The sequence below is a fragment of the Temnothorax curvispinosus genome, unplaced genomic scaffold, assembly GCF_003070985.1.
Source record: "Temnothorax curvispinosus isolate PA1 unplaced genomic scaffold, ASM307098v1 QBEX01000525.1, whole genome shotgun sequence".
Taxonomy (NCBI): domain Eukaryota; kingdom Metazoa; phylum Arthropoda; class Insecta; order Hymenoptera; family Formicidae; genus Temnothorax; species Temnothorax curvispinosus.
Genome location: NW_020210305.1, coordinates 2,140,690 through 2,165,904, shown reverse-complemented (window position 1 = coordinate 2,165,904; position 25,215 = coordinate 2,140,690). Strand labels below are relative to the sequence as shown.

The 25,215-nt window shown below is 35.1% G+C and overlaps 2 protein-coding genes and 1 long non-coding RNA gene across 3 annotated transcripts in view; 2 read left to right on the top strand and 1 right to left on the bottom strand.

The window, feature by feature from the left end:
* The window catches only part of LOC112454707, a 218,199-nt gene that overhangs the window by 191,869 nt on the left and 1,115 nt on the right, over window positions 1-25,215 (bottom strand). The gene's annotated exons all lie outside the window — the stretch shown is intronic.
* Window positions 2,351-5,312, top strand: LOC112454679 (glutamic acid-rich protein-like). The gene is made up of 8 exons (XM_025016187.1): window positions 2,351-2,575; window positions 2,773-3,006; window positions 3,180-3,734; window positions 3,814-3,936; window positions 4,014-4,103; window positions 4,194-4,328; window positions 4,421-4,585; window positions 4,902-5,312. Exons 2-8 carry the CDS (start codon window positions 2,793-2,795, stop codon window positions 5,174-5,176), a joined length of 1,557 nt encoding a protein of 518 aa, XP_024871955.1. The 5' UTR covers window positions 2,351-2,575; window positions 2,773-2,792; the 3' UTR covers window positions 5,177-5,312.
* On the top strand, window positions 9,928-17,732 carry LOC112454683 (serine/threonine-protein kinase SBK1). The gene is made up of 2 exons (XM_025016200.1): window positions 9,928-10,288; window positions 14,823-17,732. The coding sequence occupies exon 2, from the start codon at window positions 14,823-14,825 to the stop codon at window positions 15,987-15,989; it is 1,167 nt and encodes a 388-aa protein (XP_024871968.1). The 5' UTR covers window positions 9,928-10,288; the 3' UTR covers window positions 15,990-17,732.

Below are 25,215 nucleotides of genomic sequence, written 5' to 3'. Positions count from 1 at the left end.
TTAAACAATTGCAGTCGCTATTATTACTTGCAGAGCTGTACACGATCTCTCACATGAGTTGTTTGTAAAATCTGTAATTCCATGTTTTCGCGCGAGTAAAAATAAGCCAAAGCGCAGCGACGATATGGAAAACCTCGAATTTTCGGACAGAAATCGATGTTCCTCGGACATTGTTAACGTCTCGGCAATGCGATATACCACCTGTCTTGGAAAATACATTGTTCTGACACGTGCAATAGAGCACGTGCACGGATTATATTAGGTCCATGGATTGCACTAGCAACGTAATAATAGTATTCTGAATATATAACCTTTCATTATAGTTACTATTTGATTGCCATGTACGCGGAACAGCTTGATTAACGTGATTATTAATATAGACGAGTCTGATTCTCTTAGAGCTCCAAAGAGCTTTCAGTAAATTTAGATCTCGACGCTGCAAACAGATAAAAATAATAGGCAAAGTGTTCCTTCTCTCTTTCATAAATTTATTTATTTATGACCTAAAATATTTAATAACTTAACTATACTTTATAAGATCTGATCAAGCTTCAATTATTTCCAAAATTTTATTTCCGGAAATTATCTAATAATGATAATCAAATAACGTTAAATTGACGTATTCGATATTACTATCCTGCATAAAAATATATAAAATAAAAAAAAAAGAAAATATTTTTTTTCGTTCTTTACGTAGAGCGGAATAAAAAATCGAACACGTCATTGACGTCGTTTGAAGTTCAGACTTATTAATTGCGATCATTAATAATCACTCTTACTTATCATTCTTTTTGTCAACCACGATGAAAAGTCAATTTCACAAAATCGTTAAATTGCATCACTGATTCATACCAATTGGCGCCGACAGTTTTGCATATATAAATATTATCTTAAAAGATGAAAGTGAGTTTTGTAGTGTCTTAGGGCGAGAGAGAGAAAGAGAGAGAGAGAGAGAGAGAGAGAGAGAGAGAGAGAGAGAGAGAGAGAGATTTATTGAAGATTGCCCAATGAATTGTATCCAACGGTCAATTTATACATCACATATTGTAACTCGCAAAAGTATATATAAAATCTGACGACTCAAAATTACTGCATTGTTTTATTCGTATAATGCTGTGCTGTTTATTTCCAAGTTTTATGATATCAGATTTCTTAAAAAATGTTCAATGAGTGGAGATCTTTTTTAAAAATATCTTACTTTATAAAATCTATTTTTACAGTGACACAATTCATAGTCTCGATCTTCGATTATACGACTGAATCATGTTACCTAGATTTCAAATATCTGCTTACTTTTATTTTGCGAAAAAAGTATAACTGAATATTGTTCATAAACTCGAAATACATCTATCAATGCCTCTACCCTACAACATTAATAATTAAAGGAAAAAGGAAAATGTCTCATCCGATCAGCGTAAAGACCGATTTTATCAACCTTCAAAAAGAAACACCGCTATGTAGCCAAGTAAATTATCTCTGACCTGTAAAAGGTGTCAGCTTCTTCTACTTCAATTTTCCTATCGATAGTTAAAATGGATAAAGGTACGACGCAGTGAATGACGCTACAGCCGACGCGACAAGGGAATACACTGTGACATCACTAGCAACCAAGTGATCTCATCGAGGGCCGTGTGACGTCACAAAGCCCTATTCCACTCGATCGACCAGATGTTACGGGTACTAGCTATGTGTATAGTCCGTGCGCCGGCACCTCGACACTATGACGTCATTGAATTCTTTTCCGTCCCGCTAAGAGAGCACGCTCGATAATCCGGTTTTTCTGACGTTCTCCAAGCCTACGCGTGCCTATCTCGATATAATGCCACGTCGTTATAATGGCAACGTAAGAACTTACGTTGCAAAGAAATTGCGGCGTAAATGCTTCGTGACGAAAAGGATCGTGACGCAAATAAAATATATCGAATCTTCAATTTGCTCGTTTCACGTTTTATAATCAATAGGCCTCGTGTGAGACGATGCATTGAAGCTAAGAGAACTTGTCTCATGAGAAATTATATAAATATTATCACGGAATTACATTAGTATTATCACTTATTAAAGAATTATTAAAGATAAAATAGTTTTTAATGTATTAAATAATCGTACATATGTAACGTACGTATGCCATGTATAATAACGGTATATATATTAAAGGTTTAAAGAATGTATGTTATCAAAGTTACAAAGAGTACCTCTGTGTATTCTAGACTCTAGAGTCATCATTCTTGTTATTTACATGTCGAACATAATAAATACCAACGTACAGGGGAAGAATGTCGATCTCTGGCAAGGGTCTAAGAAGGTTAATCCGTATGAACACAATTCAAATAGTTCTGAAGTGTCTTTCGTCTCGAACAGATGTGATATAATACTTAGTATAAGCGTTCACAATTCTCATAGAAATTAATATCTTTCCACGTTATTATTTAAATACTGGATTTATTTCGTAATATTTTATTTATTTGTAATATTTTAATAAAAAACTGAAATAGCTAAAGCAGTGCGTTTGCCGTTCAAGATAGATTGCAATAAATAAATCTTTGAACAAAGAAAAAAGAGAATCTTTGTGATCTAAGTAAGTAAATTATACTATATGCAATATTTTCACTTTTCTTAATATCATGAAATTGCAAAAATAGAAATTTTAATATACGATTTCGTTTTAAATTCTCCACCAATAATCACAAAGACATATCGCAAAATGTGCGTTGCGTCGCTTCTTGATTGTAATATGATATATGTTATATTGATATTTAAAATATTTCTTAACAGGTGATAACATTGCAAGTGATATGAGTCGTAGCACGAAAAGTCGTAGTGATAAAAACGAAGTGCGAAGATCCGCATTATCGTTCGTTGCAAACGGTTCGCTCGACGTTGACCATATATTACAATCCGATCCTTTGATAGATGTTAAAATGTTTGAAAAGAGTGAAGCTGCTTGTATTCAAAAAGTGCTGAATGATTTCGACAATAAGATTACACAAGAAAAGGCTCTTAAAGCAAGTAAGGACAAGATTTTATTAAAATTTATTATTTAAAAAAAAATTATTTAAATTATTTAAATATTTGCAACTAAATCTGCAATAACTACAAATTTTTAATAATATAATCGAGAGATATATAAAATAAATAAAAAAATATTAAAATAAAATAAATCTAATATAACGATTATACAGGTCTTACCGCGAAGAAAAGTCCGAGAAAACGTCTGAGTTCTACGAAAAAATCCCCAGTAAAGTCTCCAATAAAGGACCCGATGGATTTGCCTGGGACTTCATCAAATACGAATAGCAACGTTATTGAAGCAAAAACTGTAGTAAATAAAAGGAAAAGAAATTCAACAAAGCCTCGACAGACCTCTAAGACGGTTGAGCAAACAATTTCACTAGAACTTCCATGTGATATTGATAATGTAAAAGAAAAGATCCAAACATTTTCAGAAGCTAGTGGCGAGAAGAATGTCGATTCAATCAAACATATAACAAATAAAGAAATTTTGCAGAACATAACAAATATCAGTGAGAAAAATCTGCAAACGAGCACTCCTAAAAAAGAAAAATCTAAAACACCAAAAAAGACGGCAAAAAAGGAAGAATCAATAAGGGAGAATCAAAAGGCAGAAATTAAAAAACCGAAAATTAAAGATTCTGAAAATAAGTCAAAGACAGATGTTGGGCGCAAAGAAAAACAGAAAATATCGAAGCAGAATACAAAAGACGAGCAAGGCGAAAGTAAATAAAGCACCAATTATACATTTAAATTTTTACATCCTGGATGTACTCTTAATAATAAAAATATAATATTTTTCAGATGCAGGCGCAAGCATGCTTAGTGGAAAGAAAAAAACAAATGTGGAATTAAAAAATAATTTGGAGTCTAATAAAATAAATAAAGATACATCGAAAAATAAAGTAAAAGATAAGAAAGAGCGAAGTAAGTATACAAAAGATGTTTAAAATATATATTCTTTCTCGTACTCAATTATTTTGATAATAATTAAATTTTTTTAGGTTGCGCGACACTTCTTAGCGAAATGGGAAAAAAATGTGAAGTGGAAGAAAATAATAATATAGAAAAGAATACTAAATCTAAGAAATGCGGTAAGACACTGACTGAAAAACCAATATATAAATTTTTACAACGAGACAAATCTTATACTTCCTATTTTAATAACGGTATATATTTTCCAGACAAAAACATGCCTAATCAATTGAAAGAGAAGAAGCTAAAAGAAGAAAATTCCGAAAACAAACTGCAAAAAAACGCCCAATCAAATAAATCATCGCAAATAAATAACGTAAAGAATATAAAATGTCAATGCAAAAGTAAGAGGAATATCCAAAATATTTCTATGCATTCAATTTGTTGACAAAGGCTATTTCCAGTTAATTTACATCAATTAATAATTATTTTCCAGAAAGCTGCGCAAAACGTGCTGACAATAAATGTTCGAGAGAAAAAGAGCATGACAAAAAGATGAGACAACATAAAAAGAATAAAAAGACTGCGAGAGCTATGCAGGATCTTAGCCGACGTATAACAATTGTCAAGGAGAAAATAAAACGCATTAAAAACGATTTAGGTAAGACGTCTTTGCAATTCTCGATTTTATATCTTTATACGCAAAAGCTAAGTTCCAACTCTTTATTGACCAACTATTAAATACGCGTATTAATTTCAACGAATCCTTTAGGTTTTCAAGAATGCATCAAATTTTGTCAGAATGTTAAATATATTACGAAATAATTATAATTCCCGCCATCACTTAAGATAATAACCATTTCTCATGTTGGACAGTTTGATAGATTCTACCGAGAATTTGCACGCGAGAGTCACGCAACCGTGTCTCAAATACGATATTTCCGGAACTGATCCCTCTGTTTTTTTCTTTCTTTCAGAGAGCAGCGAGTCATCAGATTCTGGCAGCAGTTACACTGACGAGTCATCGTACTCGTCACAATCATCTTATTCAACGTATTCATCTTCATCATATTCATCTGATTCCTATTCGTCCTACTCTTCGTGCACCTGTAGCTGTTCAAATTGCCATTGCGATGATTACACCGACACCGAATACACCCTTGATTCATGCAATTCTTCGAGTTTTAGTGGAAGTAGCAATAACCAAACCGAGACTGCAGCGAAACAAAAGACTTGCAGTAAAATAAATTAAAAATAAAATTAAAGCAAATTAAAGAAAATTATTAAAGAATATTTGATCGTATATTTTGTAAACTCAAACAGTTTGAAATAAAACCGGAAATTTCAATGAAATCAAGCACAAAAAGCTCTATTTTTATTATTATTATTGTAGATAAAAAATTGATTTAGTTTTGTATGTTTCATTCGTTATTTAATTATTTCTTTATTATTTATTATGTACATTATAATTGCGTATCATCACGGTTGATATTAATTTTATTTCAAACTGTTTAAGTTTAAAAAATATATTCTCGGAAGATTTTTAATGATACGATCAAATAGCAAAATAATATTTAAAATAACATTTAGATATTTCAACACGATTAATTAAGAGGAATTATATGGTATTTAAAATAAATTATATGTAATGTAATCATAGTATTATAAGAATTGTATTAAATAATTATATTTTTATAAGAATTGTATTAAAGAATTATATTTTTTATAAGAATTGTATTAAAGAATTGTGTATAAATTAATAAAGGAGAATAAAGAAAGAAATCTTGAAACACACATTAGAATATTTGAAAATTTTTAGCAAATAATGTACAATTTTCGCGAATATAAATATTTCGTTAAATATTTCACGAAGTTGTTTTAAAACCGTTTGCTGATTGTCAAATTATATCACCGAATGCTGGTGGGATAAGGTCCCATCCAATATTTTGCGCTTTTTATTTAATGACGCGGATTATAAACGTAGGATATCATACCATCTATATCTCTCTGTTTTTCACACAGTTTTCCTTTTTAAATATGCGATCTAGTACACTCCCAATTTTGTTAGCGGCGATTCAATATGTTATTGATTCTATTAACAACCTTCAAATTTCACTCTTTATTTCTAATTACTTATAAGTTACTTAAAAGCTTTTAATTTTTCGACGTTTTTTTGCTTAAAAAAACTCGCTTCCGAATTTATTAGATACATCTTATCATATGAAGCATATAAACATGAATTTGCGGCTATCCCTGTATAAACGATTCAAACGACCCTCGAGTGGAAGCGACGAACGCACGTACAGCGCATTCGATCGGGTGCATTAAAATAATGCGTACATCGCGACTCTTAAATTAGTCCATCGTCGTCTCTCCACCGTGTTGCTACTATTCGCAGCGTTTCGGCACCTGCTTCATGCGCTGCCGTTTTTTTCTTAACGTTCTAACTGAAAAGTGAAAACAGAGAAGACTAAAAATAGGCAGTTTGACGCACGTTACCGGTGTTAAGGTAAGTAAGCAACATGGACCGTATGTTTGCTCTTTTCTCTCGGACGATAATCTCCTGGCGCCAATACGCCGTTTGTCGTTCCCGCAAATGCGAAACAGCTACTGCGCAATTAAGGAAGCATATAAAATATTGCGCGAGGTTCACCTGAACTACATAGAAGAGGAAGAAAGGGCTCCATCTCTTAAAAGTGGACCATTAAGATTAGTAATTGGATAACTTTAAAACAACTATACGTAGACGATATAGAAGTGAAATAAACCAGAATTATAAAATAAATTATAAAAATAAATAAAATATTTTCCCATTTTCTATATCTTCGCGGTAGAGAATAAAAATATTATATTTTTTTATTATTTATTATTTCTCCCTGTCGCGATATTTAATCGTGACGTTCTGTTTGCTCGAAAAGCGGATAGACTATATGGAAATTATGAAATAGCTCAATAAGGAATAGCCTATATAACTGGTTATTAAAGTTAAGATTAAACTTGCCAATAAATAAATGAAAAAGATAAAGAATCTAAGAAAAGCAACGAGGGGAAAATCAAAGCTTGCTAGAAAAAGAAGATAGCTCGACAAAGTACAGCTTCGCAGAATCATATCTTATTTTTCAATAGTGATGCTATGTATCATGTATGTATTTTTGTTTATTATAGCTGCAATGATTAATGCGCGTGGAAATAACGGCAAAAACAAAGGCGTCCTTAGAGATTCATTAAACCAAGCCAAAGTTAAATCAACTCTTCGAGTTTGCGAAAACTGCGAAATCTCTTAGAATCTAGAAAGTTGCAAAGTAAATAGTACGAAGAAACTAATCTGAAGATCGCCAAAATCCAACGTCAGAAACCATAATATACAATACCTGACAAAGCGTGTGGAAGTAGAAAACTGTAATTAAGCTCTTTATTAAATATATTGAACTATTTATCACACACACACACACACACACACACACACACCACACAATTTATACATTATAAATTATAATATTCCACCAAAATTTCATTTAAGACAAATCAAATTCATCTAGAAGATATTAGAGCGCGAGAAAATACACAATGAAATATCGAGGAATAAAGAAGAGCTCGAGACCCGAATGTACCATAGTTTGCGATGAAGATCTCGCGGTTCTCCAATATAGATGTTTCGTCAACCGCGTTCCGCGAAACCGTCGACTCGATAATTATATACCGACTCTCAATTCGGTCGCGGTGGCAGCTCCGCGAGAGTTTTCGCTCTTGTCCTTCTTCTTGCACGTCCCTTTTTACTCTTAAATTGCGTCATTATTGTGTATGTGTGTACGATTGAAGCGCTTTCGTCTCGCGGATCCACACGTGGGCGAGATCAATGTGTATCTGTGTTTGCCCTTGCGTAGGTGGACCACGTTCACAGACGTATATCGAAGGTAAATCCTCTTCGACACAAGTCCGCCCTTATATCCTTTTCTCCTCCTCTTTCCTTTCAGCTGTTTTTTTCTATTTTTTTTTGTCCTCCGTTCTGATTCGCTTCTCAGCCTGATTCGGATTCACTCTGCAGTCTATTCGGAGAATTCCTCGAGATACAACCACTCTAATGGTGGTGTCTCGTGTACTTTTGTTTACTCAACAGCGACAAAAAATATATCTTTACCAGGAATGGCTTAAGTTGGATTTAGTGAGATATATAGAGTTGGGCGTGAATTACGTTTTCCTGCAAACTTCCAAGTATCGTTAGATGACAAAGTTCATATAGCGAAAGAATGATCGTGGAAGAAGTCGTCCGCGCGAATGATAAATGTTTTTAAAGTTCAATGGCTGCTTGGCAAGCGCGCGAGACTAGTGTTGCTTAGTCAGTTGCTTCGTAAAATAGACAATAGCCGCATCCGCGAAAATCTAATTATAGGTAAAGACGGACACTACTGCGAACCAAGATTCGCTACACAATTTCGTCATTTATTTGGAAGTTAATTTTTTATTGCTAATAAAAGTCAATGTATACGATTGCCTCGGGATTTCCACATAAATCAACCACGTTGTTCTACTTGCTGTTCCATGGGACTTGTAGATACATATGCCCACGTAAATGTACAAGTTCGATGACGCCAATATATTTTCGTGCAACCTAGATTCTTTCTGTTTCTCGAAATTTGCCGACGTCAAGATCTTTCGCGTAAGTTGCGAATTAGAAAATACGAATCGATGATTCGTCATGATTACACAATAACTTGCACTTGTACTTTACTTCCATTGTACTAATCATCGACCGTTTTTCCTATTTATATCTTTAATATCCGGCTGTACACAGCCGAACATCTCTATGGACTCTCCGTATACTTGACATACATTTTAAAAATACTTTCAGGTGTAAATTCGGATTCGCGACAAACGCGTAATCTGCATTATTTAACAACGTCCATGTTGTTAAATTTAAGAAAATGATATCGGGTAAAACATATTTGCAAGAGACAAGTGTGAAATTTGTAATAAATCCGGGACACATTTTAATCTTTTACATTTAGATCATTTTCGATCATAGATAGCAATAACTAAAACTTTCTAAAATTACAACGCGATAGATGCATCCAAAAATATATAATTACGATAAATTGTAGAAGTCGATTGTAGTCACGTGACGTTTATTCCTTTCTCATTTAGCTTTATATTCATGGAAGCTGGAATATTAGACTGGCGGCGGAAAGTCAATAAATTCACTTTAAGTCGATCCGTGTCAATAATCCATTCGTGCAGGTACAAAAATATACTTTGTGGATTCGACTGGTACCAAAATGGCTTTATGTTTGCAAAATTCACAGTCAGGCAGACAATAAAGAGCGACTTAAAAGAATAAAAGACGGGTATTAATGTCTTTCGTTCCTACAAATCAGTAAGAAAAAAATGTTATAGGTCAATCTCAATTTTTATATAAGGTTCCACTTATTATCTTACACATCGTTCTCGCTCGCAAGGAATTCTAATTATTCGTGAATAGTTATCGAGTCCTTGTTCCTAAATCTCGAGAATGCGCTATTATTGAAGACGTAAGCAATATATTCGGTAACGAAAAATTAATGGACGCGACTTAACGCAAACAAAATAAAAAAGAAATCTAATTTGCATATACGATTAATGTATTTATTCTTCTGTAATTATCATAAACCAACAATTTGATCGACAAGATAGAATTTTTTTTATATGAACATGAATATGGCAATTCGTGACTAAGGATAGCGCATAATCGATCAATGGCGGCACGTGGAAGAATTCTGCGGTATATCCCGCCCCAGGTAACTTCCTCTATTTATCTAAGTGTCCGTCTCACCGTAACGACGCGACTCGTCGATTCGCATGATGCGCTCGTTAAAAAAAACCATCGCACGACGCGGCGTTACGTTCGCCCTACAACCGGCGTTGTCGTGTGTCTCGCACCCTTTTACAATCCACGTCTGCGCACCTCCCGACCGGGTCTATAAAAGCGACGCGGAGCGTCACGACGCTCCAGACGTTTGAGATACGCGCACCACGGGAAATGTGACCGAGCGTCGTCGTATCGATACCTCGTCACCGGAGTCTCTATTTCTGTGCCGTGTCTCTCAAGTGACACCTGCTCCGAAAGCGAAATTGTCAGAGGGACACAGTTGACATAATTCCTAACGCGCGCTGATTGGATTCGGCGTCTGTGATACTTGTGAGCAGCCGACATACGCGTGTCAGAACATCATCGCGATATGAGGATGTATAAACGAGGACACGCTAATCGGAATTTAGTCGAACAAGAGTGATTTATACGCGTATTTATCGATATATATATATAATACATTGAACACAGTGTACCCAGAGTGAAGTGACGTTTCTGTCGATTGTCAAACGAATTTGCGTGGTACGTATCTTTGTCGTGTTATCACTTCGCTATCATTGTAGCTGCGTAACTTTAATTTATAACTGTGCAGGGCGCTTTCTATAGTGCCGACTTTAAATCTCAGCAGTTACTAAATTTTATTGAGCTTTACGGCGGAATTTTATATAACCCGATTAAAAGAATTCATTAATATTGAAATCCGCTTTTTACATGATGGGATTTTGGAAGACTCTCGTATCTGCTGAGAATTAAAGATATATTTTAAAAATTATGTTTTCAAAATTATACTGTGCTTAATGACGACCATGAATTTTTGTAAAATGTGTTGCAATAAAAAAATAACAAATACAAAAAACTATAATAAATTGTCAATTAAAAAAACCATAAGAAATTAACAGTACAATCAATTGTAGCATACCATAGTATACGTTTACAAACGTTTAATTCGTTAAGGACTTAACAGAGATAATTTCGGTGACACTTGTAGCGCGTATAAGTTGTCGATTCTATATATGTCAGCTAAATTGGTTCATTAAATGCACGGTATGCACGCACGCATGCACGGACGCACGCACAAGTATAACGCCGTGAACTCGCGTGTATTAAAATAGAGTGCTCAGTAAACATAAATGCTAAATATACTTGTGCCTCTGAGGCTTGTCAGAATTAACCGGTCCGAACCGGTGGTAATGTGAAAAAATAACCGTGACATAAAACAATGAACAGAAAATAGAAAACGAGAGACACCGTTATCTATTTGCCAAAATTAGAGTCAGTATGACATATAAAGTGTGAATTTAAATGAGCAACGTTTTTATAAAGATCGCACAGCAAACACACACACACACACACCTACGAGACAAGGACATGTAATTCGCGTATCACATTAATAATTAAAGTGAGAGAGCTCTCGATATGAAGCTTCGTCCCGTATCCGATATGACGTATTACGTTATTAAAATATACGTGATCGTCACCTACGAAATCTGTCGCGTCATACTGCATTCGTTTCGTCACATGATGACATTTACGTTGTGTCTCAGATCTCCAGAAATTTATTGAACGACTCGAAAAAGATAAATGTTCGTCGTTAAACGAACGATGTTTGTTTTCGTGTAGTTTATATGTCTCTTAATGATCTGTGGGTTGCAGCTTGATATATATATATAAAACAAACAATCTTTCTAAACTGTTAAGAATATAGCTTAACTCTTAACTTGTTAAACCCTTAAATCTTTTTTCAAAACGCTTAAAAGTCAAGAATATATATTCTTTAATTATTAAATTGTTCGTATCAGACATAAGTAATATCAGAAGTAAATAACAATATATTGTAAAATAAACTTAAATAATATGAATATATAGATATTAAATTTCATAAACATTAATTTTTGAGTTTTAAAAAATTTCGACTGATTATGCGTGTTGAGTGGCGTAAGGCAATAATTTAACATATTTGCCATCTCTGCTTATCTGGTTTTCAAGTTTTCGTTTAAATTGTATTTTAAAACGTAAATTAAAATGTAAATTAAATATGTAACATTTCGAATTATCCTCAACTGACCCAAAATAAAGACAACTGTTATTCTGCCATATACATAATTATCTTTTATGATTTGCGCTCAATCTTACATCATACTTAATTGATTCTGCCTTATTTTTCATTAAAATTGTGATAATAAATTAAACGACAAATCTAATGGCGAATACGCGACGCTCTGTCATGAAAATAAAATTTGCGTGCGAGCTTGGCGGAAAGTTTTGGGATTCGGCACCGACCAGATTCACGCGCCGTCGACCAAAGCGTGAACGGTCCTCGCTATTGATCTAGCGAGGGTCTAAATGTCCTGGGTTCACCCGGCCACCCTCCGGTCCGGCCCGACTCTCAGGCTTTCCGCTGCACCGTGAGAGCGCAGCTCTCTTCACCGAAAGAAAACAGCAGAAGAAAAAGCATCACGGTGATGCGCGCGAAGAAGATGAGGATCGCTATCTCCAGTGGCGACGTTCCAAAAACTCCTCTTGCCGCGCGCTCCACTAACCGAACTATCGATTCTCGAGACGGGCGATCGTAAAATCGAGCAGGAAACATAACACACGATTCCATTTACACGAGAGAGCAGATGCAGCGCGGCGTTTGATGACGCACGTGCGAAATCACGCAGTGAGCGTGACTGGAAGAGAAACGGCGTCTAAAACCGCAAGGAATATCGTTAAATAGATCAATGTCTGCTTAAAGTTGCCGTTATGCAACAACGACAGATGGGTTCTGATAAATTCTAGTTCGTGCACTTTACCGGGGGAAATACGCGATTTCTGTTGTACACGTGCCATATCTATATGAAGTTCTCAGTACTTGCTTTCATCTGTAGATTCCTTGAATCAATTTATAATTGAATCTTCCATGTCAAAGTTTAAATCGTGCGTCAGCTTTTTTCATAAATGTCAGACAGAATTATACTCAATTCCAAATAGTAACTCCCAAATTAAAATAACAATTATATAAAGTAAATTTTACTTCACATTTTAAAGAAAATGAAGCTTTATCTAGTTATGTTATTTTCTCTGTCAAAAGAAATAATCAGATTTTTTGACGTCTTGTAAACTTTCTTTGAAAAACAAAATTTTTTAAACAAAGATTTGTATTTTCATTTGAAGAATGCTTACGTCATCGACAGAATCTTTCTTCAGACGGTTTCTACTTCGCACAACTCACAATATCGCACGTGTTCGCGATATATCATATTCTAGAACCGCGATTGATCTACGCGTTGCTATTTATGAACTAGAACGCGCGTTGCATGATCGGAGAAGAAGTGTGAATATTATCTTTTTGCGGAAGGAAGCGTGGGAACGCTCCTGAATATGGTCGCACGTTTGTCGCATTGACGATTGTAGGCGTAGTAGGTATATTCCTGAGCTTCATTGTTCCCACGGGACGAAGATAATATTCCTTTGACAGAGAGAGTTATCCAAGTATGAAATCAATGTTGATGTCCTTCAATGTGGACAGATGAAATTCTAATTTCCGGTCTCGACGAGGAGGCGGTCTATACAAAACGAAAATGGCAAGGACGAATACGCCAGTCTCTATACAGTCTATACGAAATAAAAATAACAAGAGCTAAAAAATCAGTCTTTGTTATAATAACAATAAAAATAAATTATAATGAAATAATAATATAAAACTAAGATGCTTTTAAAAATAAAATTAATTAATTTAAATTTAAACAAAATGATTTTCTTTAAATATCTAATCGTACTATTGTATTCAATTTTTCATAGTTCTAAACATCGTTCGCTACTATGTAGACCTATATCTAGAGATGACAATCAAACTAGCCGCACAGAACCAGCCGCATTCAGGGGCGAATAGCCTCTGCGGGCCCCGGCGCAAAAAATTTTGCATTTTGCATTTAAATTAATAAAAATTCTACAGATCAGTTATATAAAGAATAAACATAGTCGCGAAATTTATTTAAAGTGCATCTGAGCATGCTGAGTAAAGAAATTTTCGATTTTATTATAAAAATGCGGAAAAATCGCAAATTTCTTCACTCAGCATGCTCAGATGCACTTGAAATAATTTTTTTCATATTTTTTATTCTTCGTATAACAATCTCCAACTCATACGGAAGTGGCACAGGACCACCAATAATTATTAAATTTAATATATGTCACAAATCTCTATAACGCGTAACAAAAACTGCGAAAAAATTGACTATAATAATTTTTAGTGGTCCTGTGCCACTTTTAAATGAGCTGGGGATTGTTATACGAAGAATAAACAATATGAAAAAATTTATTTAAAGTGCATCTGAGCATGCTGAGTAAAGAAATTTTTTCATATTGTTTATTCTTCGTATAACAATCTCCAACTCATACGGAAGTGGCACAGGACCACCGAAAATTATTAAATTCAATATATGTCACAAATCTCTATAACGCGTAACGAAAACTGCGAAAAAATTGACTATAATAATTTTTACTGGTCTTGTGCCACTTCCATATGAGCTGGAGATTGTTATACGAAGAATAAACAATATGAAAAAAATTATTTCAAGTTTATCTGAGCATGCAGAGTGAAGAAATTTGCGATTTTATTATAAAAAATGCGGGAAAATCGCAAATTTCTTCACTCAGCATGCTCAGATGCACTTGAAATAAATTTTTTCGTATTGTTTATTTTTCGTATAACAATCCCCAGCTCATTTAAAAGTGGCACAGGACCGCTAAAAATTGTTATATTCAATATATGTCACGAATCTCTATAACGCGTAATGAAAACTGCGGGAAAATCGCAAAGTTCTTCACTCAACATGCTTAGATGCACTTGAAATAAATTTTGTGATAATGTTTATTTTTTATATAACTGATCTGTAGAGTTTTTATTAATTTAAATGCAAAATGCAAAATTTTTTGCGCCGGGGCCCCGCAGAGGCCCTATTCGCCCCTGAATGCGGCTGGTTTCTGTGCGGCTAGTTTGACTGTCATTATCTAGAGCCCAAAGTAAAAAGATCTATTTCTAGAATAACCTTGAATTCTTTTTTTGTTCCAGATGAAGCTACACGAGAAGAAAGAATCAGGTATCCACAGAGTGCAAGAAGTGCCTCTCGAGGAACTGGACTTATCGAAGGAGTACAATGTGGAGAAGACTCTAGGCGAGGGTAGTTTCGCGAAAGTTCTATTGGCGACGCACAGGGCTACCCAGACGAGGGTGGTCCTGAAAGCGGTTCATCAAGAACTTACGTCGGAAAAGGATTTCTTCCGAGAATTCCACTACTCGTACCACCTGAGCCCGCACCCCAATATACTCTGCTCGTACGCCGTCGCCTTTAAAGCAGAGAAATGTTTCGTCTTCGCGCAGGAGTACGCGTCTTACGGCGATCTCGCCGGCAACGTGAAAGCCGGCGGGCTCAGCGAGGACGCCTGTAAGAGAATCGCTGGTCAGCTTGCCTCGGCCCTCGACTTCATCCACTCGAAACAACTGGCCCATCGCGACATCAAGCTGGAGAACGTGCTGGTGTTCGCGCAGGATATGAGCAAGGTGAAGCTATGCGATTTCGGCTGCACGAGGCGTGAGGGCACCCTCGTGAATAAAATCCGTTGCACCTGGGTGCCGTTCCAACCGCCCGAGATTCACGAGATCATCAAGAACGAGAGGTACGCTTGCAAGAGGAGCTCGGACTGCTGGCAATTCGGCATTGTCCTCTTCGTTTGCCTGACCGGCAACCCGCCGTGGCAGAGCGCCGACCTGATCCAAGACCCAGACTACTCGGCCTTTCAACGATGGCTGAAGCGACGTACCACCAAAATCCCACCGACTTTCCGTCGCTTCACTCCTAGGCTACTCCGATACTTTAGGCGAGCATTTGAACACAAGCCGGAGAAGAGGCCGCACGTGACCGAGATCAACAAGTATCTAAAGGACTCGTGGTGCGTCAGTAAGATCAGCCACAGCGCGACGTCGACGTCGGTCGATGTCAGCGAGAGCCTCGCCAGGCGAGGCGACAGTCTGCTCTATCTCGACACCATCTTGGACGATCGGCACAACGTGGACGAGAACAAGAACAAGCTGAGGAAGTTGCTCAACAGTTACGGCCTGGAGACTACGGTGGACCAGAAAGTCGTCACCAAGAGGATATGGGAGTGGGTGATGCAGTGCGATTCTAACGTGGACACAGAGGCGGGTCTGATCGGTAGCTTCAGCACGGAGGACATGTGAGAGATAGTGAGAACTTGCAGCGAGCCGTGCCTTCGGGTCACCCAGGAAGAACCAACTAAGTTCCGAATGGGCAGCTTCTACATGCCGACCTCGTTCAGATGTGCCAAATAATCAGCTGGAGCTACCTAGCCGAGAGACACTTCCCGGAAAATTCGTTCGAAGAGTGTTCCGCAAGAAAAGCGAGACACGACTCTGTTCCAGCGACATTTCCAGAGTGTCGAAATCTAATCACAGGCGGACCAATTATTGATGAACTTCCTTAATTAGTAAGAATAAAGATCGCAAAAAAATTCGAAAGACAATGATATTTACATTGATCGGTGTTGAAAACGATAAGTCACAATTAATATTCCCAAAAAGTTTAATATACAAAGGATGTCATCAAGATGTTAAAAAGACATTTTAGTCTCTCAAGCATCTTCATATTTAGAATTTTATGTTGCTTTGGAAATTTCGAAATAAAAGTGAAATATATCTCTTGATCATAAGATGCTCTAGCAGTTAAGTGTAAATGTGATATACAATTATTTAAATAGAAAGAAAGAGAGAGAGAGAGAGAGAGAGAGAGAGAGAGAGAGAGAGAGAGAAAGAGAATTTGTGAAAGAATGGTGATAAGCTGATAATTAGCTTGATGTACTAACTATAGAGACAATAATGCAGGTGCATATGATTTTTGCGTTAATCAGTTGTCCTGGTAAACTGATGGTCTTAGTGATGCCTTATGCCTCGCGATTAGGCGTGAGGTTAGACAGCCATTTAAAAATATTTTGTATATTCAACTTTGAAATCTGTTTCTGTTTATATTACTTAGTGATATATAATCTCTAATCTTTGTTAGGCAAGAAATAAGAAAGCAAGAAGACTGTATAATCCAGGGATTCCCAGACCAGAGATCGTAACTCCAAACGTAGCATAATTTGTAAAAACATTTTCGGAAACAATCCACTCTTATTCCATAATAACCAGCAGATGGGGACAATCGGATTTTAATTGCTACGTAAACTGAGAGAAATCGCTTTATCTTTTAAAATGTTTATCACAATATAAAAGTTCAATAATAATTCGCGTCGAGAGAAAAAAATGCCGAAAACGTTTAAGAATCTGGCATTGCCGAAAAATGCGAATAGAGATCACAACGTGAGATGGGCGATTACCGGAAGTATCGTTATCAACAAGATCTAAATCACACAATTGTAGATACATTTACATAAGCAGGTATATATTCGCATTCGTGCTAGACATGTATATACATATACGTGTGTACGTATATACGTTATAGGCAAATATAGTACACATATATTCTTGTAGCAGTTTATGGTGTAGCGCATAGAGGTTCCGTTTGTAAAATTAGTTACGCCATTTCGTAACGGTGATATAGGTATAGCGTAATATTGCATGCACGTTGCGATTTCAACAGTTGTAATGGTCTCTCGCTAACGATCTCGCATTAAAACGCCCAGGGATAACAACATGTGAAACGGGCGTTTCGCAACGAATCAGTTGCCAAATTCATCGCTTGCTTATCGCGATTGGATATCCACACGATTTAATTCGCGTTATAATCAGAAATTTATCATTACAATTTATACATAAGCGACATCGTTTTCTATATTCTCATTTGTGATCGTACGGTAAACCGATTGAACTGATTTGCATTTTACGAGTATCCGAATTTGCGCGCACGCAAAATTATAAGACTGAACTGGAAAAGCCCTTAATGCATTGAAAAATTGAAAAAAAAAAGACGTTGGTTTATTTTTATCAGATTTCGCAGACATAAAATCAGCAGTAAATAAATCGCAACGTGTGAGACTCTCCCTAGGATCCCACAAGTGGATCATTATCCGAATGAATTGTACACTCATAAGGATCGGCGTAAGAACGCGTTAGCGATCGGAATCCATGCGAATGCGTGTTTCTATATATTTGTACGTTGAATGTGGGAGTATACACGCGCGAGCATTATAACGTCGCTACTCGACAATATTCGGACAATCGTTATTATCTCCCTGCTATTCCTCCGTATTGTCCGAATTGACTAAGTGATAAGATAAATGAGGAACTTTCACAAGGAAGCTAGCGCGCGTAGCCTCCATTAATACGAAGCAATGTTTTGTATATATCGAAATAAATCTTAAAATTGTATAAAATTGATATACAATAAGTGTTTTAATTTTTCACACACAATCCTTATTTCAATATATATTTCAATATATATGTGTATATTTTACCTATTCCTAAATTAAAATAATTAGTTTATATTACCAGTTATATTATCATTTGTTATTATTAATAATATTTTCGTCAAATAGACTTTATTTCTGTATTAATTTATCTATCAGATAAGATTGTGTTTGTTAAACCATGATTTTGTTGTTGAAGCTTGACACCAAAAGCAACTATCTACCTTGCCTGATGTACGTAAATCTATTATCTAGATTACGTCTTGTGTAACTTTCAGCGAGAGTACAAATTGAATTGTGCATCAGCGGATTAATTAGGGCGCGTCGTTCGGATTTTTCAACCTACGCGGTCTACATCCGTCTGTACTGTAGAATGGGGTGGCTAGCCATGGCTCGGGTGTCGCTATGGCGACGAACCCTGGATACCCGGGCCAGCTGAAAGCAACGAACCACCCTGCCTCTCGCGTTCCCCCGGAATCACGGTATCGAAGCAAATAGATGCGCGATATAACAGGCGCGATTGTTACATACATCGTATTTTTTGTTATACCACGGCTTGCAGCCGTCGTAATAATTGACAGAAAGACCGACAGATGTACAGTTTTCTAGATCCTGGAAATTACCAACGTTGTACAACATCGAGCTGATCGAGCAGAATATCGCGTTATTCGATATTTGCATCTGTGTCGAGAAACATAAGCATGCGCGCCATTAGCAAGGTCATTAGTCAACTTTAATTATGTAGAACTCCTAACCAGCTCGACCTTGATGTCGGGTAAGAGCACACGAACGCGGAACTTCCACTTTTTTCTTTGGAAAGCGCACGCGATTAGCTGAGGCAAAGGTGAACCTCACGAGAGGCAGTGTAATTATTCCGCGAGTCTCGAGAACACTTGAAACTTCCTCCCTTTAGAGAACAGAAGCACGAAACTTCAAGGCTTTGTTCTTGAACAATATAATTACATACCGATAATATTTAATGAGATCTTCTTGTATACACATTTCATAGTTTTCTCTAATTAATAATAAATTATAAAACATTTTAATCCTCTTTCTACTGCAAAATTACTTATATTTCTCGGAATTTTAAAAACAGATGCATAAAAGTAAGTTATATGTATAATATAACTATTACTATACATAAATATATATATTGTATAATTATATATATTTATAAAACAAGTAATAAAACTGTACTTGTGTAATTCTGAGAACACAAAAGAGTAAAAATATTAAGCGATTAAAAATTGAAACTTTTTTAAAACAATTCGATCTCAACAGATTAATTAAAATCTATAAAACATTTTTGAAATATTTCCTTTATAATTATATTCTTCTCATTTATTTAATATATTATAATTTTAAATTCCTGAATGTATTATATATACATTCTTAAATTTTTACATTCTCTCCTTCTTCATGATTTAACACTGATTTAACTACGGTTCTACCTCGATGTTATTAAGATAAGAATATCATATTATATCTTTAATTGATGTTACATCCAACTTGTCATCAAACTTTTGCACGTTTTGTAGTTCTTATGTTTAATGAGACGTTTGATGAGAACGCTTAGACGTCATTTGCTCGATTCTAAGAGTGCCAAGATAAATTCATCGTCCACGATGCGTCCTGATATTCGTTGACACGCGAGTACGTAATATTCCAAAGAATATTTTAAGATCTTTACTTATTTAATCTTTACTAGGCGACCCACAACTGTGACATATCCTCGGCCCACTTTCCCGTTCATTACACATATTATGTATTCCAATACATATTCCAATTCAAATATATGTAAGATTCAAATGAACATATAAATTTGATATCAAAAAATGAGGAAAAAACATAGAACAAACTTTTTTTAATTCATGTAATAACTTGCTCTCAAGAAAATCAATCTCGTTGATAACAAACTTAATATCCTTTGTTTCTTCTTCCTTTTCCTGTTTTTCTCTTTCCTCTTTCATTGTTTTTCTTTCCTTTTCTTTTTGTTTCTTGTCCCCATTTTCTTTCTTTCTCCTTTTCTACCTTCTTTCTTTCTTTTTCTTTTTTCTCTTTTCTCTAGTTTCTTATTTTGCTGGCAACGCCGAGTGTCCGAGGCCATTAGTTACGCCACTAGCGTGGATGCAGCAACCGAATGTCTCGACATGCACCCGCGTTCCATCATCTTCCTTCCGATGCGCGCGTATTTTAGATCGGCGTGCCGCTATTTCCATCCACGTGGCGAATATTCTCGACGGCTTGTTTTGACAAGCACCGAACCGACTGGATACTTGACAGGACGTTATCTCCGCAAAGCGGACATCAAGCACATATATACAGCGTGGAGGTATGTTTAAACGCATCGTAATACAACAGTACACGATGAGAGATTTAATCGATTGGTTCAACGCAAAAATCAACAGCAAATGCACATGTAACATTTACGAGTATCGGAAAAACAATATTTCAACAATATAATATTTTTTTATTACGCTTGTTATCAATACCTAAATTGATAAAAAATTATCAATTAAAAAATCGATATTAAAACTAGGATAACAAAACAAAATAATACTCTTATTTATTTCTATTATTTCAATAAAAAATCATGCACGATGTTACATTAGAATTTAGAAAAGGAGAATCTTCTTTTATTTTTATAGAAACTTTATACAATTCTACGAAAAAAAGTGCATTGCAGGTTCAAAATTCTGCTAACGTGAAATATAAAATAATTAATCCTCTTTAACCATAAAAAAATAATTTTAAATATTAAAAATTAAAAAGTTTTAAGAAAAAATTGAGAAAAGATATTCAACAAGACAAAGAGTAGATTTACATTTGTCATAAAAAACGGAAAATGTAGTAGGTACTATAATTATTTGAAATAATTCCATCCTACTCCATAGAGTAAAAATGTTGTGAAGTAATCAAAGAGAAGAAGAAGAAAATGCCGAAGTGTTATCTTCACTTTCTTATCCTTAGTAAATCGCAGACGGATTTCGGAAACGAAATGAATTAAATCATATGTCAGAATACATATGTAGAGGAAAATGTTACCGAAGAGCTGTAAAATTATGCGTTATAAGAACGTAAAAAAAGTTATATATCATTTTACACGTCAGAATCGCGGAAGTTAAATTTATGATCTCATATATAGAAGCTGAGATATAAATGTACGCATCGGGTGATAATGCAAGTTGATGTTAGGCACCGTCTCACGCAGACGTGCTGTCTCGACCAAGTCGCGTAATGCGGTTACTTGACGAAAAATAAAGCCGGGCAAGCCGCCACCGGGGACGAGTATCGTCATCGATCCTCCGGTCCAACGCCCCGATGTCTATTTTCATACCGTCCAACCTATTTATATATCGTATGGACAACGTGCCACATGTATCGGTGCACATCGTGATCGATGCACCGGTTGCAGCGACACTCTAACATCTTAATCATCTTCGATATAACAAATTCTAGAGAAATCTCAATTTTCAAGAGTTGTTTGCATATAATTACAGAAATTTTTTAAAGAAGACAGGAATATTTTAATATAAATCTATTTTGGAATATACACAAAGTCTTAACGTTTTCCAAAAATAGTTGAATAAAAAGATTAAAATTTATTCTACGGAATTACGAATTCCTAATGTATCGAGAGTTATAAATTAAAGAATTTCACAAGTGATATCTAATTTTGAAAGTTCAACCGTCTGAGCTCACTTTTTTTTAATTCTCTTTAATCCACCTTACTTCTCCAAGGTTTATATCAACCCCCGCTTTTGGACGCACTTATCTCTCACAGGATTATTGGGACAACTAACCGATCATGTAGGCGTATGGATTTACGGTGGAACCACCCGGAGCATTTCGATGGTAGGGTTCTATGCTCGCTTTACGACGTTGCATGATTGCCCTCTGACGTCAAAGAAAACGCTCCCCGGCGCGTTTACGTACACACGTACATAAGGGGGGCCTCGCGAGAGAGAGACAGGATTAAAGGTCGTTCGCCCCGTCACCGGGTTCAAGCGCCTTTCGCGGGGCGGATGCAACCTATAAAAATGCGGCGATGATAAGGACGAGGACGAGGATGCGCGCGATTGCGCGTTGGGACATGCGGGACATATCTCGCTATTAGACAGACACATATACACACATCGCAAATAAACCTCCTGTCTCGGATGCAAGAAGAAACTGGTTTTCTTAATTCGTGCCGTTAACCGGTCCTAATAAAAACGTGCGACCCTTAATCTCGAAACGATCTTAAATTCGCGAGTACCAAGATAATCCGAATAAGTATGTATTCTGGGGGATATTTTCGGTGTATCGGCGACACAGACGCACATATGTACGCGATTTCCGATTAGTTAAGAATATCAGCGCTATTTTCGTTTGTCGATAACTTTAAGTTAAAGTTGCATTTGAAAAACATAAATCGATAGTATTTCAAGCTAGAATTCATGCTTCCGTTTGTGACATTTCTCATTTATATTCTTGTCCTATTCTGCGATAGTATTTTTGTATCATACAGCGTTAATGAACCACATAAAAATACCTATGCATTTTGGATAGACCAATTCACAAATTAGATTATTCCAGAAATAAATATCCAGATCAATTTTCAATCTCTTTTTTCAAATAATTTGGAATTAATTGATTCTTAAGAGAAGCATCAATATTTTCAAATAATTAATGATTTAAAATAAGAAATAAACAATTAGCTATTAGAGATAAGATAGACGATAAGACAATATTTTTTATTTAAATTCAAATAAACTAATATAATTTTTATTTAAAAGTTAGAGTTACAATAATATATGCACAATTTTAAAAATTGAAAGAAAAGATAAATGACAGTTTCTTTCAACATTTTATTAAGGAAAAATCGTTTCCTGATTGGCCAGAGAGCATAGTTAAAATTATTCGATAATACTAAAATATATACCTTATATATAATTTTAAACAATGTATATTTTTATAATAACTGTCCAAAATAAAATTCCATTCTCTTGACAAGAGAAGGTTTTATATAATATGTCCATATTATGTCATATTATATCCGTATTGTACCAATTATAAAAATGTTACGCAGCAATCGAATAATATATGTCGTGTTTCTAAGGTATTAACTTTTCTTCAGATATAAATTAAGGATCTTCAAAAGAAAATTACCATAAATGCACTCATGATGTACCACAATAACGCACGTAATGAAACGAGAAATATTTCACCGCGATTGCCTGCAAGTTTTCTTCTTCTCTTGTTTGTATCTTTCTCCAAAATAATAAGCAGCTGTTCTTTTCAGAATAAGTATAGTCGACGGGGCGCAGATCTATTTCGGGCCAGGGGTTAATATTTAATGACGGCAGGGTTGCCGTCAGTGTGTCTAAAAATAGACAATCAATACGGCTAACTACACGTTACAGAATTAAGCTCGCAGGCGCACATGTATGCGTGCGATACTTCAGAATTATCAACCCTCATCAAAGGATTAATATCGCATGAACACGCACAAGTAAAGTTTCAACGTGACTAAGAATTACACGTAATATTAAACACTTGCGTGTCATGGAATGTGATAATAATATTATCTAACGGCAGAAGATTAAGGATATATTAAAATACAGTAATGGAGGAAAAAATTCCAGCTTTTTTGCGCTTAATTAATAACTAAAAATTAATTTTTAATTTTATTATTTTATATTGCTGTATAACAAGTGAGTTTTGGCGCAATAAGCTAGATTTGCTTAAATAATCTGTAAATAAATTATATATCTTCTTAATGAAGAGCAAAAATTTCTTTTTCGGTTCTTTCATAGAAATATTTAATACAATCAAAAATTCAATCTGTATATGCAGAATATATCGTATAATTATCATACACTGAAAAAAAAAATTTGTCAATCCCAAGAAATATTTAGTCCAATACGTTCAACTAAACATTTTAGTTAGTTAATTAAACATTAGTTAAATTAATTAATTCTTGATTAAAGAAACGAAATAAATTGTTAAAACAACTAATATTTAGTTAACTAACTAAAATGTTTAGTTGAACGTATCGGACTAAATATTTCTTGGGATTAACAATTTTTTTTCTCAGTGTATATTCAGGACATAATGCATACACGTATATAACTGCGTAACATCGTTCTGTCTAAGCATCATTGTAAATGTGCTCATGCGAAAAATTATAGCTTTTCCCGAGCAACAAGTCACGGCTTTTATGACACCTGGCAGGTGTTCAGAACACTTTGATACATTCGCATTTACACTTACCTTTGTCAAACTCTTTCTGGCGACAATCTGGCTCGACTCGACTTCTAAAATCGTCCGCTCGAAGGAAAGGAGCCGAATAAAAACCAGACGCCGATAAACAATCGTATAAATCGTAGTCGCAAAAGTACTTTCGAGGTTTCGAGGCTCTATTCGCGAAAACAATTCCGCACTCTCAAAGCGTAGGAACTAATATTAGATTAATGAAACTTTATAAAGATTGTGAAACGAAGCGTCAACAACGAGCATGCGACCTTAATGGTCCTCACGATTACGCTAGTTTAATTTTCCAATCTGAGAAAATTCCGCAAGTAAATTGCATTCGCCGTGTAACAACTAGTTTCTACGATTTGTACGATTTCGTTTATGATATAGTTACGAAATCAGTTTGAAACCATTCTTCATTCGTATCACGTAATATATGTATGTAGGCAACATAAATGTCTCAAAATAACTCACTACGTCTACAAAATTATTATTAATTAAAAATATTAGGCGCTTTGTTTTTAAAATTTCAATACAATTAATAAATTTTGGGCTCTTCCTTTGTATTAAAAAACTTTAAAGTCGTTTCAAATTTCTAACGAATAAGTGTAGTAGAAAATACCAATTTCACATATTCTTGTTGTATGAAAATTAGTTATAACTATCTTTTATTTTAATTTAAATCTTAATATTTGTCGATAGTAGTTCCAAGGTACTATCCAGAATTTAAGAAAAAAGTAAGATTTTCTCATAAAAAAAAAATTATTCATCTATGAAGACTTAAAAGATTTCCATTTAAGAAAGAA

Excerpts from the sequence above, each read along its gene's own strand:
- LOC112454679 (XM_025016187.1), top strand. The coding sequence starts at position 2,793 with ATGAGTCGTAGCACGAAAAGTCGTAGTGATAAAAACGAAGTGCGAAGA. Across the intron at positions 4,329-4,420 it reads TATAAAATGTCAATGCAAAA|AAAGCTGCGCAAAACGTGCT; the intron begins GTAAGAGGAATA and ends ATTATTTTCCAG. Across the intron at positions 4,586-4,901 it reads ACGCATTAAAAACGATTTAG|AGAGCAGCGAGTCATCAGAT; the intron begins GTAAGACGTCTT and ends TCTTTCTTTCAG.
- LOC112454683 (XM_025016200.1), top strand. The coding sequence starts at position 14,823 with ATGAAGCTACACGAGAAGAAAGAATCAGGTATCCACAGAGTGCAAGAA.